General features: G+C 34.1%; 2 protein-coding genes across 6 annotated transcripts; both read left to right on the top strand.

Moving 5' to 3' along the window:
* Nucleotides 1–3,752: 3,752 nt before the first annotated feature.
* LOC132311739 (uncharacterized) lies at nt 3,753–7,268 on the top strand. Of its 4 annotated transcripts, none has more exons than XM_059809805.1 (5): nt 3,753–3,984; nt 4,198–4,285; nt 4,385–4,545; nt 5,654–6,024; nt 6,156–7,268. In XM_059809805.1, exons 1-5 carry the CDS (start codon nt 3,978–3,980, stop codon nt 7,098–7,100), a joined length of 1,572 nt encoding a protein of 523 aa, XP_059665788.1. In that variant the 5' UTR covers nt 3,753–3,977; the 3' UTR covers nt 7,101–7,268. The 4 variants fall into 4 exon arrangements, with proteins under 4 accessions (XP_059665788.1, XP_059665787.1, XP_059665790.1 ...); XM_059809804.1 differs by having other exon boundaries at nt 3,759–3,984; nt 5,654–6,051; XM_059809807.1 differs by lacking the exon at nt 3,753–3,984 and having other exon boundaries at nt 4,444–4,545; nt 5,654–6,051.
* Nucleotides 7,269–11,127: 3,859 nt separating this feature from the next.
* LOC132311738 (uncharacterized) lies at nt 11,128–15,349 on the top strand. Of its 2 annotated transcripts, none has more exons than XM_059809803.1 (5): nt 11,128–12,065; nt 12,274–12,379; nt 12,506–12,636; nt 13,785–14,182; nt 14,309–15,349. In XM_059809803.1, the coding sequence occupies exons 1-5, from the start codon at nt 11,903–11,905 to the stop codon at nt 15,275–15,277; spliced, it is 1,767 nt and encodes a 588-aa protein (XP_059665786.1). In that variant the 5' UTR covers nt 11,128–11,902; the 3' UTR covers nt 15,278–15,349. The 2 variants fall into 2 exon arrangements, with proteins under 2 accessions (XP_059665786.1, XP_059665785.1); XM_059809802.1 differs by having other exon boundaries at nt 11,129–12,065; nt 12,476–12,636.
* Nucleotides 15,350–16,980: the final 1,631 nt, after the last annotated feature.

The raw sequence follows: 16,980 nt of genomic DNA, 5'->3' as shown, positions 1-16,980 counted from the left end.
GCATGATTAATTCCTTGATGTGTGGAGGACCATTCTTGCTTACATAATGTTGAAATGTTGAGAATAGCTTAGAAATGGCAGAATTTGCATACTTGAGGTAGTCTACTTTCAACACTTGTTTAATATGTGTCGTTGATTCTCAAGTAAGAAAGAGTTTTTGATGTTTGTGGGTATCATTTCTGAAAACCCTCACGAAACTTCACTCGTCCACTAGGGGTAACCTAGGGGTTTAAAAGGCTTGTTGCATATGCTAAATGCAACCGTGATCCCTACGAAAGTGGTGTTATCTCTATTTGTTTTATTAATTCATAGTTGTATATATGTTTATTTCATTTCCATGCAGTAGTTCATTGCTAGGGACTAGCAATATCTAAGTTTGGGGGCGTGATAAGGGCTTAAATGTTGCACATTTCAGCACCTAAGTTAGGGTATTTCAGTCTTTGCATCTATCTTAATTTCATGTTTTAGTCCTAATTTATGTTTATGTGTATTTCAGGGCAATAAAGTTAAAATGAGCTAAGAACGGTTCATTAAAGCCTTTTTAGAGTCAAGCAAAGATATTCAGAAAAAGCTTAAAAAATGGCAAAAAAGATATCGCAGTCCATTGCTCGTATAGTGTGTTTATTCTTCAAAAGCGATCAATCTCAGGCCTTTGATGATGTTCCCAAAGATGAAGAAGCAAACTAATGAGCTCGGGGCCAAAATGGAGCTAAATAGGGCTTAAAGGAAGTCCTGGGGGATCGATCCCCCAGGACTTGGCAACATTACAGATTTTTTTTTTAATTGTTTGGGCTTATTTTGTGAACTATTGGGCTTTAATAGGATTGTTACTTAAGGCCCAGTGAGCCATTAGATTAGGGTTAGTATTTATTTTATTTAGGTGAATATTATAATTTTTATTAAGTTTGATATTATTTTTTATTCTGTACCGTGATATCACGTTCTCTCTGAGGGAAAAAGGAAAAGCTAGGGTTTGAAGAACATTTTTACAGAGGCTTTGTCTATAATTGAAGGAAGAAGAAGAAGGAGCCAAAAGATGGAGATGGAGCTTGTTGACACCATGATCATCTTCTCCATGAGCTAGTTCTTCACTTAGGGCTTGGATGAGCCCTAAGTTCATGTAACCTAAACCTTTGTTTTTCTTTTCTTGGGGAATTATTAAGTTGTAATTAAATATTTGGCCTTGTGATTTATTTATATATACATGCTTGATTTGACAAATTAGGGCTTGTATTGATTAATTCTTCCATTGAAATCTCCAAGTTGATTGTATGTCTATATATGATTAATTAGGGATTTTATTCTTCATTAGATGTTTGAATATTTATTCTTCCATTGATTCTATATGAAAATTGCATGTCTATGTGTGATTGATTTAGAATTATACTCTACACTAGATACTTCTTTTAGTTGTGTTTAGTGATGGCCATAGCATGAGACTTAGTTGATACAATTGTAAATTAATTTGATAGATAAAGGCTTAATCTTGATGGGTTGTTCTACAAATTAGCTTATTGTTGTTAGGTAATTGTAGTAAAGTAGGCAATTTGTGCTTGATTATGTTAATCCATACTTCTAATTACAATTAGTATTATCCTCTTGATTGATGTGTGCTTTTATCGAATACATTTGTGAATGTGTATGGTGGGTTATGACGTAGTCTTGAATGGGTTCTACACTTTAGTTTAATTGTCATTAGGTAAACAATTCATTCTTGATGTTGATAATCTATGCTTACAATTGTGATTTGTGATGATAATGTGACCACATCTATAATTACACTAATGAATTCCCCATTAATTGAAAGCATATGGTTAATTGCATGAGCTTAGTGGTGAATCCTAACCCTAAGATTCTCTTCATATCTCTTTAATTCTTAGTTTAATTTAATTTAATTTACTTGCATTGTCATTTCTATTTCCATGCTTTCGATTTAACTCTAGTTTAATCACTTCACCAAAAATCTTTTTCTCTCTCTCTCTCTTTCTCTCTCTCTCTCTCTCTTATGCAATCTCATTAGCACTAAAATCAAGTTTAATCCCAACACGTGTTCAATCCCTTGGGTTCGATCCCTACTCACTTCATACTACATAGTATAAGTGTTTAGTGGTTTTATAAATTTTAAAATATGATGCCCACTTGACATTATTTCTAAACCTAAAGTGTTGTGCATTATTTTGTGCACACGCTCGGGTCGCATCAGTTGCTGAGCTTATTGATGGTGCTAGTAACCGGTGGCGTATCGAGGTGCTGCGACAATTTTTTTCTCCAGATGAGCTTTTGCGTATATCTCAGATCTCTTTACATCATGGGCCAATAGAGGATGTTCCAATTTGGAATAGTGATGCCTCAAGAAGGTTTTTGGTTAAGTCCGCTTACCAACTGGCTGTTTCTCTTTATTATCCGAATTTGAGGACTGAAAGAAGGGAGAATAAGCATAGGGTGGCTAGTAAGGTTTGGAGTCAGTTATGGCGTTTAGCTGTGCCTTCTAAGGTTAAGCATTTTATTTGGAAGTACTGCTATGATGCTATCCCTACTGGGGCTGCACTAGTTCTGCGAGGTTGCTTGTCGGATCCAATATACCCGAGGTGTGGGTTGGAGGTCGAGGATATTATCCATATTTTTTCCGGTGCGATCACTCTGTTCAGGTATGGAAGCTCTCTCCTCTTCGCTGAGATTTTTCTTAGCATTATCCTTCTTCTTTTATAGGTTGGTGGGAGAGTCTTTCGAGCGATTCTTTGATTTCCAAGGAGAATAGAGAAGTAGCGGGAGGGTTGTCTGCTTTTTGTTTGTGGATGATTTGGAAGGTTAGAAATAAAGTGGTGTTTGAAAAGGAAGTTTGGGATCCTTTCGTGGTGGCTACTCTAGCTACGAATCAGATGTGGGAATTTCTGGATGTGCATTACAAGTGCCAGGAAATTGATTATTCTATGAGTTGTCTTGGGTCCTCTAATAGATGGATATACCCGTCACCTGGTCTAATTAAATGTAATGTGGATGCTAGTTTTTCAAAATCATCTTTGCGAGGAGGTGGAGGGGCAGTTTTTCGGAGTTCTGATGGATCTGTTTGTCAAGCAGTAATTTTTAAACCGGTCTCTTCATTGTCTGTGAGTGAAGCTAAAGCTTTTGCTTTGTCTCGTGCTGTGTTTTAGGCCAAAATGTTTGATTTTCAACATGTCTGCTTTGAGACGGATGCTAAAATGGTGTTGGAAGCTATTGTGGCTGTGCGATATGGTGATGGGGAGTGCTTTCCTTTGGTGTCTGAGCTACGAAATGAGCTGTATGTTTGTTCTTCATTTTCCTTAGCTCATGTTCGAAGGGAAGGTAATAAGGTGGCGCATGTTCTTGTTGGTCTATTGAGGGGTGATATGGAGGAAGATTTGGTGCGTCATTCGTTCCCAGCATTCATCTCTAGGCTTTTGGCAGTTGATGCGGCTGGTTGCATATGAGGGTTGGCTTGTGTTTTTTTGTTGTTTTTGTGTAGTTGTTGCCTAAAAAAAAAAAGAAATAATAATAATAATAATAATAATAATAATTTTAATCAGAATCGAAATATGAGGTAAATAAAAAATGAATTAAAACATTTAATCTGATATTCCTTTAGCAATCCGAATCTAATAATAATAAGTTAACTTAACCCAACGAAGATGAATTTAATCCATCGAATCAGTTGACATGCCTACACTCAACTTGAAAATATGTGTTTTACACGCGTTGGAGGCAAGATACATAATAGGTATCATCCTTTAAAAAGTAGAGGGCGGTAACTACAGTAAAAGTTAGGACTTTCTTTGTATGCAAAAGGTAAAGCATTAACTTTAAAATAAAATATATAAAATTAAAAAAAAAAAAAAAAAAAAAAAAAAAACTGCTTTTTTCCATAATATTTAGGACCCTCTAGATTCCAACCCACTTTACTTTGTTGTTGAAGTCTCAAATTTTCTCATTCTCATTCTAACACAATCAACCCTCACCCCATGGGAGGTATGACCTTTAATCTAATTTTCAAATTTTAGTTTCAGTTCAGTTTCAATTTAACTAATTCAGGGAAAGTCATGTAGATTATGTGCTTGTATCTGTGTCTGTGTGCAGTAGATTTGAATCATTTGATTCCATTGTAGGGTTTTTATTTTTTTGCCCTTTTAATATTTTATTGTTCTTCTAAAATCATTGCTTGTTGCATCACTGATAATACAGTACGGTTAACATGGGCAATTGAGAACTTTACAAGGCTGAATACCAAGTGGGTATGCTCTGAAAGTTTCTATGTTGGAGGATACAAATGGTAATTTTGATCTCTACCCTCTTTCTAGATTTAGATTTTAATCATTATGGTTGATGTTTAAGTTTGTTGTTTTTTTTTCTTCTGCATTGTGTGAAAAAGGCGTGTAATTATATATCCAAAGGGAAACAATGACGCGGACCATTTGGCGATTTATTTAGGTGTTTCGGATTCAGCAACTTTGCCATATGGGTGGACTAAATACGTAAAATACAACTTGTCTGTGATCAATCATATTGATAACAAGTCTACAGTGACTGAAGGTGTGTTCTTTACAGTTTGATGTAGAAATATCTATATATCTTGTATATATGCAAATGTAATTTCAAACATATATACATATATATATATATATATGTATGTATGTATACACACACATAGGCTTATATGTTGTGCGCAAAAATATTATTTATAGTTGCAGAGTTTGTTCTTTTTGATTGTTTTATGTTAGTAGAGGTAATTCTAATCGGTGTGTTACTAGAGGTAATTCTATATGTAGTTTAACTTACAATTATTGAATGCCACAGTTGTTGAACTAATTAGCATAAGCTTTAGGGTGGACATGTACTTGAAAAGCATATTCAATAATTCAATTATATTATATTATTACTTTAAAATAAATTAAAAAGCCTATATTGAATACTATATTACATAAAAACATTATTTTACTTTAGAAAATAAAATAATTAAATAAAATGAATATTTAGCGATGTCCATGTGTCCTTCTGTTTAGAAATCTGACACGTCAAACGCATGGATACATACTCGTATCCGACACACACACCTGAGTCCAGGTAACATAGATTCTATGTTAAATATTTCAGTGTAAGGGGAAGTGAGGCTGCCGAAATTATATTTGGAAAATATTTGTTTATCAATGTATTTATTTTATTTTTGACACGGTCTTTGAAATTGCTTGAGGTTGAATTTTCTTCTTTCATTCTTTAGAAAGGGGTAGACTTAGGAAATTCTATTGAAAACACACTATTTATTTGGTGCTGGAAAGTGTGAATATGGTATTATGTTCTTTTTTGTTCTCGATGCAGTGCATTCTAGTTTCCTGATGGTGATTATTCATGGTCCCTTTACTATTGATAATGTTGTTGTGTTTCTATCAATGTAGTTATTGGGATTAAGAGGGACATATGTTGAAATTTTAATTGGTAAAGAACTTAATTTTGGTGTTTAAAAATAAAAACATTTTATTTACTTTAAATGCCTAGCAGGTTGATATGGCATGTTACTTCATTGAATAATTGACTGATAAGCCCTTCTTAAAAAATAAAAATAAAATAAAAAAAGGAATATCACTGCAGTTCTAGGTGTAGCCTACAGCCTTTGGTGATAGTTGTGACTGTTTTCTTTATGCAGGCGGTGAAGACCAGTTCCATATACAAGCAAGTAATTGGGGTTATACAAAATTCATGCCTCTTAGTGAACTGTATGACCTTGGTAGAGGTTATATTGTGAACGATACATGTTTAGTTGAAGTTGATTTTCCTAGCTTCCGTTCAGTTGAACTTAAGGTTGATGCGGCAAACACTGCCTCGGTCAAAGGTGAAACTCCCAAGTCTACTTCTCAAGGAAATATTGATGGGAACACTAGACAGACTGCTTCTGGTACCGATACAATCCCGCCTCAGACTGATACCTTGGGCCCTCCTCCTGCCAGTAAATCAGCAACCGAAGCAATCAAGACTTTGGTCCCACCAACCACTCCAATTGTTGAAAAGGAATCAAAGGTTAAATCCCCTCAGTCCAAAGATCCGGTCAGCAGCTATGTTTTGTTTTATTTTTATCTTTGAAAGAAAAAACTTTTTGACCTGATGGAGAGTCGGTTTCTAAAAAGAAATTTTCTTTGTAATCTTTGTAGGAAGTTGAGTTGCCGAGGAGTACTCCAACGAGTGCTCCTCCTGAGTCATCTTCATTTGATGACATTGGTGGAATTTGGCATATCTTAACCAAACCCTTCGCATGGGCTCGACGTGCACTTGTCTGGTCGGGAGAGGCTTACTTATCTTATAGTTTAGGTGCTTTAGCGGTTTTTGGTTTAGTTGCTTGTTGCTTTGTCTGGTTCAATAATACCGCTTACCCTAGTGAGTTTTACGGACCCACTAGACCACAAGCTTCTCAACCTCAAGCATTTACTTTTCTAGTTAGAGATGCCTATATCTCCAAGTTGGTGTCTGCAGTAGAGACTGATGCAATCTTTGACTCCACTACCGAAGGATCGGTCACGACCTCCATTCCTCAATCAACTATTGATGAAGCCAAAAAATTCTTTATAGAGATGCTATCTCGGGACCTATCAGAAATTCCTTATTTGGCCGCACGCCTTACAGAATCCATCAGAGTCTTGTCAGAGTACTGTGACCTTACTCCAGCCCAGCTTGCAGAGTTGAACACCTTTAAGGTTGAGTTTCCAACACTTTTCCAAACTTACCAGACTTCCGATCATTTTTTGAAGGAGGTCGAGGAAAAAATGGCAGAAAAGCAAGGAACAAAGAAGTCTTTGGTTGAGCAAATAAAGATTGATGCATTCGCATTCCAAATGCAGAGGGCTATTCACACGGACTTGATATGGAAGGAGGCCAATCTGCAGGCTGAACTGACAAAGATCTCTGAGAAGAAAAGAAGTGCTGAGAAAGAGATGAAGCTACTGCATGAAAAGATGGTTAATCTAGAACAGTCTAGATCCTCTGTTCTTGAGGAGATCTCAACTCTTGAGACCAAGAAGAGGACTGCGGAGAGCTCTCTGTCATCGTACCAACAAAAATGGACCAAGCTCAGGCGTATATTCATGGAACCAAACAATTAATCTCTTTTATTTGCGAGACGATAAACTTGTTGGGTACAGTGATATTGTTTATATAGGTCCTGTCATTCCATGTTTTTGGATTTTTAACTTATTTTTGGTTTGTTGGAATTGATATTCTGCACTTATTTATGGTGATTATCTTTTGCACTTGAATGCATGCAATCACAACCTGAGAGTCAGATACCCATCTTTCCTTTTTCGTCTCTTTTTTGGTTCAGTAATTTATAAATATCAATTCTTTTCGTAGGGTTGGTTTCTCAAGGTACCAGACATTTACGTACATTGAGGGACTTATATTGAATTTAAATGTGTCTCACAACCCAAAAGAGAGGAGATAATTAAGGATATCCACCAAAAAGACTAATTCAATCCATATTGGGGAGGTGTCATTTCGTCTTTGTGAATCTGGTCCAGCATGAATAGGTTCAAGAGATAAGAGAATTAAGAATAACCGCAAGAAAGACTAATTCAATCCATATAACCTACTATTACAAAACGTGGCCAGAATTTCAATTAAGGGGTGCTACAGTGATCAAATAAATCAAAATGATAAGATGACGATGTATATTGCTCAAATCAAGAGGCAAAAGAAAAAAAAAATTATTACAAAATAAGCTGCAAATCAACGAATCATATAATAAAGATAAATACTTTGACAAATATAAGAACCTATTTGTAATATTTTTATTCAATACAATTGTAGATGAATGAAAAAATTTGGAGAGAAATAAAAAGAATGAAAAAAGAGAAAAAAAAAATTATATACTACATATATCATGCATAAGTGCAAGATGAAGAAGAGAAGAAAAATGAGATTACTTTGAAAAAAAATAAAATAAAATAAAATAAAATTTGATTGAAGAAGAGAAATTTAACTTTGTTTTTGGAAGACTAAAAGAGAAATGAAAAAAATAAAAATAAAAAAAGTTAAGAATTAAAGTCGCACACTCACATGCTCCGCACTCTCACTCTCCACACACTCTGGCTCTCCCTCTAACTCCTACTTTTGTAACTTAGTTCTGTTTGTTTAGATGTAAAATATTTTTCATAAAATATATATATATATTTTATTTTTTGGTGTTTGGTTGTTGTAAAAAATTTATGAAAAAAATATTAAAACTTAATAAAAACAAGTTTTTTGACAAATTATTTTATATGCCCACCTCAACCTCAACCTCAACTTACACATTTGCCAAATACCAAAAAAATAAAAATAAAAATAAATATTTTACGAGCAAGAGATAATATTGAAAATTAAAAGTATGGACGGCATAATATAAAAAAATAAAATAAAAAACATATAGCTCCGCCCCTCATCACCCTTTTCCGGATAAACTTTTGTTGGGATTATCTTTTGCACTTGAATGGATGCATCACAACCTGAGAGTCAGAGACACGTCTTTCCTTTTTCTTCTCTTTTTTGGTTCAGTCATTTATCAATATCAATCCTTTTAATAGGGTTGTGAAGGCACCAGAAATTGCTTTCTATATTAAGAAAAAATCTACTACACTTCACACAATCTTCCTCTTTCCATTTCTCTAACTTCTATTAATAGAAGTGTATATTTGCCCTAACATCCATCTCAACATTTTCTAACTTGGGCTGATATCAAGCGGGCCCTATATTCGGGCCATAGTGGATATTGGTCTGACTTGTATTGCTGAAGAGGTTGGGCCTGGGAATGGCTGATTTGATCTTTGGGCCTGGTGGGTAGTCCTTGAAGTGGATCGACAGCCCAATAATGCTCTTGGCCTAGTGGATCGGCCCTAACGAAGCCCAATCCATTTTCTGCTCCTTTAGGTTGGTTTCTTAAGACGAGACATTTATGTATATCGCCATCCACAAGGGGAACAGGATCTCAATTAAGGGGTAGCGCAGTGTAAAAAAAATATAAATGGCTCAAATCAAGAGGCATAAGAAAAAATCATTACAAAATAATATCCTAAGAGCATCTCCAATGGAGTTTCTAAAATTCGGGTCTCCGAATTTGTCACATCAGCAAATTTCAAGTGCTACATTAGCATTTTCAAGAGCCATGTCAGCGATTTGGAATCTCTAAAGTTTAACTATCGCATGTACTCCAATGATGCATTTTCGTTTTCCAAATAATTTTTTAAATTTAAATTTTTTTTTCTTTTAACTTTTTTCTAAAGACTATATTTCTAACGGCTACATCATATACAAAATTAAAACAATACAATATATATTATTGATTATAATAATTAAAACAATACAATACTTAACAATACAATATTTATTAAGGAAAAATTTTCACTTTTTTTCATTTTTTAAAACTTTTTTGGCCCAAAAAAGCTTTTAAGACACCGTTTGTGTCAGCCAAACAGTGCCCTTAACAGCTCTTTAGTTCAATTATGTTGAGGAAAAAAAAAAAGGAAAAAAGAAAAGAAAAGAAGAAGACCAAAATAACCCAAATAACTGATTTCTAGATAATATTTCAACCAAACACGCCATTCAAATAGTAGTATGGGTTAAGCTACGGTAAGTTGGGCCACAATTAAAAACAAAAAAACACAGGCGGTCCTGCATGACAGGCCCGCGATCGCTAACAGAGTCGCTGTTTTTGGTGACCCATTTGGAGACTCCAAAATAATGGCCCACTTTTCAGCTAGTCCAATGGAGTAACATATCTCTATTTTTTGGCCCAAAATTGCTATAAATTATTTTCATTGGATACAATTAGATGAAAGAACAAAAATATGAAGAAGAGAAATAAAAAGAACAAAAAAGAGAGAAAAATAAAGAAGTATATACTACAAACATAAGTGTAAAAACGAAGAAGAATAATTATTTTGAGAAGTAGGAAAAAAAATATAATAAAAAAATTTTAAAAAAGAAAAGAAAAATGAGATAACGTTGAATTTTTTTATTTTTTATTTTGTAAAGTGGCTAGTGAATTTGTAAACTCTTGATAAATTTTAATTATAAAACTTACTTTATGACATTAATTTAATCACAATAATTTAAATTTTTTATATTTTTATGTGAGAGAGACTATGCTAAGCGGGGCCCAATTTATTTTTTTGACCTAAGTCACACAGAGCGGGAGCGAAAGTGTCAAAATCTAAATTTTTTTAGAATTAGGTTTAAATAACATTATATTAGGTAATGACATATATATTTAATATATTTTTATTTATTTAGATCCATATACAAATATATTTATGATTATTTATTCCATTAATGATATGTAATAAATAAGTTAACTTTTCTCACTAATAGATGGCGTGATTTATTTGTAATATTTTTTAATTGGAAAGTTTTTTAATAGTAAATTTTCAAACATATATATATATATATATATATATATATATCAACGCCATAGTCCCACACTGAAATTTAAGTAATTAATGTATATTGGTGTTCTATATCATTGACACTCTAACAGTAAATTCGTATGGAAATCCCGAATTTGAAAGAATTGTGTGACTAAACTCAAAACTTTAGTGTCAACCCTCACCATCTTATATATTAATTATTTTCCACTCTATCTAACTTTACGACTATATATGTAAGTGAATATAATTTTAATCCAACTCAAAATGTAAGCTAAATAAAAAATAAATTAAAATATTTAATCTAATAATTCGTTAACTAATACAATATCGTTGACATGCCTACGTTGGACTTGAAAATATGTGTGTTTTACACGTGTGGAGGCAAGATATGTAGCGGGTATAATCCTTTCAAAGTGGAGGGCGGTGCCCACAGTAAAAAGTTGGGACTTTCTTTGTATGCAAAAGGTACAGCATTAACTGTTAAAAAAATATATATATGGTAAAGCAATAAAAAAAATATTTACATTAAAAAAAAATATACAAATTACATAAATCACCCATCAGGTTTTTAATTTATACTTGAAGATAGAATGTGGACCAGCAACCCTTGTAATTTCGTTGACCTATCAGTATCGCATATCCTTCAATCGCGATGCGTCAAACAGTGGGGATCAAAAAGGTTTTAGACTGAAATTACATAATCAGCCGAACAAAAGAACCCGTCTGCCTAATTGAATCACGTGACCCCACTTTTCCTCTTTCATGGACATCACATTTCGTCTCTCTCTAGTTTCTGTCTGTAACAACAATGGAGTCCCGAGTTCTCTCCGGCGCCAACACAATCTCTCTCCATCGATTTCTATCTCCTCTGCAATGCTTCCACCAATCGCCGCCATCTCCACCAATCGCCGCCACCACTATTCTACACAGACCTCCCCTGAGGTATTCAATCATTCCACTCAACGCTCAAATTCATCTATATTTCTACAAACATATGTGTGTGTATATATATATGTGTGGTTCAACTTATTCTTTCCGTTTTTGTATTTTAATCTTGTGGCTCTGCTTGCTAGTGGGGATGTGTTGGCTTTAGTTTTGTTCTCTGCAATCGGAAGTTTCAGTCATGGTGGTAAACCGGATATCTCTCTCACTCTCAATATAATAATACAGCAGTGGACTGGGTGTGGTGGACCGGAGACGGCGGTGGTGGGTGGTGGTTCGCTCGAGACTCGTCCACTAATCTAGAAATCAACTTCAATCTGGTTGGCTATGATTTCGAATCAGGGATTTTTTTTTTTTTTTTTTTTGCAACAATGCATTAATCTGGTTCCATCATTGTCTTCAAAAATTACTTATCTATATATATATATATATATATATATATATGTATATATTAGATGTATATGCATAGATCTACATCCTATGTGTGAGAGGAGTTAGAAAAGAGAAGGAGACAGTTTTTTCCCACCGATCAAAATGAGCTGCAAGTACAAGTACAAGGAAAAATGGTTTTATGCATTAGGAGGGGCAAAAAAGTAAAAAAAAAAAAAAAAACTGCTTTTTTCCATAATATTCAGGACCCTCTAGATTCCAACCCACTTTACTTTGCTGTTGAAGTCTCAAATTTTCTCGTTCTCATTCTAACAGTCAACCCTCACCCCATGGAAGGTAATACCTTTAATCTAATTTTCAAATTTTAGTTTCAGTTCAGTTTCAATATTAACTAATTCAGGGAAAGTCATGTAGATTATGTGTCTGTGTCTGTGTCTGTGTCAGTGTGTAGTAGATTTAAATCATTTGATTCCATTGTAGGGTTTTGATTTGTTGTCCTTTTAATATTTTATTGTTCTTCTAAAATCTTTGCTTGTTGCATCAGCAAAAACTGGTAATACAGTACGCTTAAGATGGACGATTGAGAAATTTACAAGGCTGAATACCAAGAGGGTATACTCTGAAAGTTTCTATGTTGGAGGATACAAATGGTAATTTTGATCTCTTCCCTCTTTCTAGATTTAGATTTTCATAATTATGGTTGATGTTTAAGTTTTTTTTTTTCCCTACTGCATTGTGTGAAAAAGGCATGTAATTATATATCCAAAGGGAAACAGGGATGCAGACCATTTGGGGATCTATTTAGATGTTGCGGATTCAGAAACTTTGCCATTTGGGTGGACTAAATACGTAAAATACAACTTCTCTGTGATCAATCATATTGATAACAAGTCCACAGTGAATAAAGGTGTGTTCTTTACAGTTTAATTTACAAATATCTATATATCTTGAATATATGCAAATGTAATTTCAAACATATATATATATGTATGCACACACATAGGCTTATATGTTGTGGGGAAAAATACTATTTATAGTTGCAGAATTTGTTCTTTTTGATGGTTTTATGTTACTAGAGGTTATTCTAATTGGTGTGTTACTAGATGTAATTCTATACGTAGTTTAACTTACAATTATTGAATGCCACAGGTATTCTAATTAGCATAAGCTTTAGGGTGGACATCTACTTGAAAAACATATTCAATCATTCAATTATATTATATTAGTACTTTAAAATAAATTTAAAAGCCTGTATTGAACACTATATTAGATAAAACATTACTTTACTCTAGAAAATAAAATAATGAAATAAAATGAATATTTAGCAGTGTCCATGTGTCTTAGAGATCTGACACGTCAAACACATGGATGCATGCCCGTATCCAACACACACACCCGAGTCCAGGTAACATAGATTATATGTTAAATATTTCGGTGTAAGGGGAAGTAAGGCTGCGGAAATTATATTTGGAAAATATTTGTTTATCAATGTGTTTATGACATGGTCTTTGAAATTGCTTGAGGTTGAATTTTCTTCTTTCATTCTTTTTCATTTTTCAGAACACGCTATTTATTTGGTGCTGGAAAGTGTGAATTTGGTATTATGTTCTTTTTTGTTCTCTGATGCAGTGCATTCTAGTTTCCTGATGGTGATTATTCATGCTCCGATCCCTTTACTATTGATAATGTTGTTGTGTTTCTATCATTGTTGTTATTGGGATAAAGAGGGACATATTGTTGAAATTTTAATTGGTAAAGTACTTAATTTTGGTGTTTAAAAATAAAAACATTGTATTTACTTTAAATGCCTAGCAGGTTGATATGGGATGGTCCTTCATTGAATAATTGACTGATAAGCCCTTCTTAAAAAAAAAAAAAAATGGAATATCCTTTCTTATTGTTTCCTGAAAAAAGCACTTTCAAAACCATAGCTGTACTAGTCTGTAGGATTTATATACTAAAAATATTGGTCTGTGCCTAGGTGGTGAGGTCCACTGCAGTTCTAGTTGTAGCCTACAGCCTTTGGTGATAGTTGTGACTGTTTTCTTTATGCAGGCTGTGAGCACCAGTTCCATTTACAACAAAATAATTGGGGTATCTCAAATTTCATGCCTCTTAGTGAACTGTATGACCTTGGTAGAGGTTATATTGTGAACGATACATGTGTAGTTGAAGTTGATTTTCCTGGCTTGCGTTCAGTTGAACTTAAGGTTGATGCGGCAAAGACTGCCTCGGCCAAAGGTGAAACTCCCAAGTCTACTTCTCAAGGGGATATTGATAGGAACACTAGACAGACTGCTTCTGGTACCGATACAATCCCGCCTCAAACTGATACCTTGGACCCTCCTCCTGCCAGTAAATCAGCAACCGAAGCAATCAAGACTTTGGTCCCCCAAACCACTCCAATTGTTGAAACGGAATCAAAGGTTAAATCCCCTCAGGCCAAAGATCCGGTCAGCAACTTTTTCTCCGGACTAGATCAACAATGTTTTGTTTTATTTTTTTCTTTGAAAGAAAAAACTTTTTGACCTGATGGAGAGTTGGTTTCTAAAAAGAAATTTTCTTTGTAATCTTTGTAGGAAGTTGAGTTGCCGAGGAGTACTCCAACGAGTGCTCCTCCTGAGTCATCTTCATTTGATGACATTGGTGGAATTTGGCATATCTTAACCAAACCCTTCGCATGGGCTCGATGCACACTTGTCTGGTCGGGAGAGGCTTACTTATCTTATAGGTTAGGTGCTTTAGCGGTTTTTGGTTTCATTGCTTGTTGCTTTGTCGGTTTCATTGCTTGTTGCTTTGTCTGGTTCAATAATCCCGCTTATCCTAGTGAGTTTTACGGACCCACTGGACCAGCAACTTCTCAAGCTCAAGCATTTACTTTTCTAGTCAGAGATGCCTGTATCTCCAAGTTAGTGTATGCAGCAGAGACTGATGCAATCTTTGACTCCACTACTGAAGGATCGGTCACGACCTCCATTCCTCAATTAACTATTGATGAAGCCAAAAATATCTTTATAGAGATGCTATCTCGGGACCTATCAGAAATTCCTTATTTGGCCGCACGCCTTACAGAATCCATCAGAGTCTTGTCACAGTGCTGTGACCTTACTCCAGCCCAGCTTGCAGAGTTGAACACCTTTAAGGTTGAGTTTCCAACACTTCTCCAAACTTACCAGACTTCCAATCATACTTTGAAGGAGGTTGAGGAAAAAATGGCAGAAAAGCAAGGAACAAAGAAGTCTTTGGTTGAGAAAATAAAGATTGATACATTTGCATTCCAAATGCAGAGGGCTATTCACACGGATTTGATATCGAAGGAGGCCAATCTGCAGGCTGACCTGACAAAGATCTCTGAGAAGAAGAGAAGTGCTGAGAAAGAGTTGAAGCAACTGCATGAAAAGATGGTTAATCTAGAACAGTCTAGATCCTCTGTTCTTGAGGAGATCTCAACTCTTGAGTCTGAGAAGAAGACTGCAGAGATCTCTTTGTCGTCGGTCCAACAAAAGTGGACTAAGCTTAGGAACATATTCATGGAACCAAACAATTAATCTCTTCTATTTGCGAGGCGATAAACATTTGTTGGGTACTTTGATATTGTCTATATAGGTTCTTTCATTTCATGTTTTTGGATATTCAACTTATATTTGGTCTGTTGGATTTATATTATGTACTTATTTCTGGTGATTATCTTTTGGACTTAATGCATGCATCACAACCTGAGAGTCAAGACACACATCTTTCCTTTTTCTTCTCTTTTTTGGTCCAGTCATTTATCAATTTCAATTCATTTCATAGGGTTGGTTTTTAAGGTACAAGAGATTTTTGTATATTGGATAGACTCTACCACCATCCAGGGCCGGCCCTGGCCCAAGCCGATCGCCTAGGGCCTCCTCAACATTTAGAGGGCTTCAAGATTTTTAGGCCCTTTAGTGATAGGTTCAAAAAAAAATAAAAATAAAATTAGGCCCCTTACCATGATTGATAGGCCCAAATAAAAAGAAAAAACCTAAGCCCCTTTCCATAAGTGACAGGCCCAAAAAAAAACTTTGAGCCCTTCAATTAAACAAATTCACAACCGGCCCTTAAAAACTTGGTGATTAAATTCGAAATTGAATATGGCCCTTTACTACTTTATGTGTACGTTAGTGTGTCTATATTAGTTATTAAAGTACCTCACATTTAAGTTCACTTAGGGCCTCTTAAGATTTTGTCAATCTGAGGACCGCCACCATCCACAAGAAAAAATCATTACAAAATAATATCCTAACCAAGGTAATATTTTCATTGGATACAGTTGTGGATGAAAGAAAAAAAAAAATATGAAGAAGAGAAATAGAAAGACCAAAAAGAGAGAAAAATAAAGAAGTTATATACTATAAACATAAGTGCAAAATGTAGAAGAAGAATTATTTTGAGAAGTATGGAAAAAAAAAAAAAAATGAAGAAAAATGAAAAAAAAAAAAAAAAAAAATTTGATTGAAAAAGGGAAATTTAACCTTTAATTTGAAAAGTAAAAGAGAAATAAAAGAAAAAGTTAAGAGCTTAGTCACACAAGTACCACATCAAAGTTGACCATATTCGGATATTATTGAAATTGATGTTGGATTCATTTTATTATACATGAAATTGGGAGGGAGAATGTAATAATTCAAAATATATGAAAGATACATGTAATAACCACCAACTAAAGGATTGTTAAATGTAATTTACCCAATTTATTTGAGAATATATGAACGCATTTTTATTTTGATTCTCATATAACTTCCTCACATAAAATGTCATTTTGTATGTCCATGTGCTTTGATCTAGAACAACTTGGATTCTAAACTAAAATTCTTACTCTGCAGCCAATAAAAATGAAATAAGAATTGAATTTGATGGGATTTTAAAATCTAAAATTTGGTTCCATAAAATTGAATTGGAGTTTATGAAATTTATTTTAGCCAAACTTACACTTTACTCAATTTGACTACTGATTTAGTATCTCAATTTTTTTTTTTTTTAATAGAGAATTTATTTTAAATTCACTCCAATTCCTAATTTCAGTAAAGATTTAATTCCATTAGTGAATACAAAACAATGTTCCTTGAAGATTCTCCTTTTTTTTCATATAAAACAAAATATTAGTATAACCTTTGGGGAAGGAGTTTAGGGCCATTTTGGTTGAAAAGAAATGGAAAGAAAAAAATAAATAAAAAAATAGAGGGGTATTATTTTTGGTGTTTGGTAGGAATATATTAATGCTTCGTTT

The sequence above is a fragment of the Cornus florida genome, unplaced genomic scaffold (genome assembly GCF_030987335.1).
Source record: "Cornus florida cultivar Cherokee Brave unplaced genomic scaffold, ASM3098733v1 CherokeeBrave_3.0.0_Hap2_Chr06, whole genome shotgun sequence".
Lineage (NCBI taxonomy): Eukaryota > Viridiplantae > Streptophyta > Magnoliopsida > Cornales > Cornaceae > Cornus > Cornus florida.
Note: the sequence above shows the minus strand (reverse complement) of the source record. Positions and strands in the feature narration are given on the sequence as shown.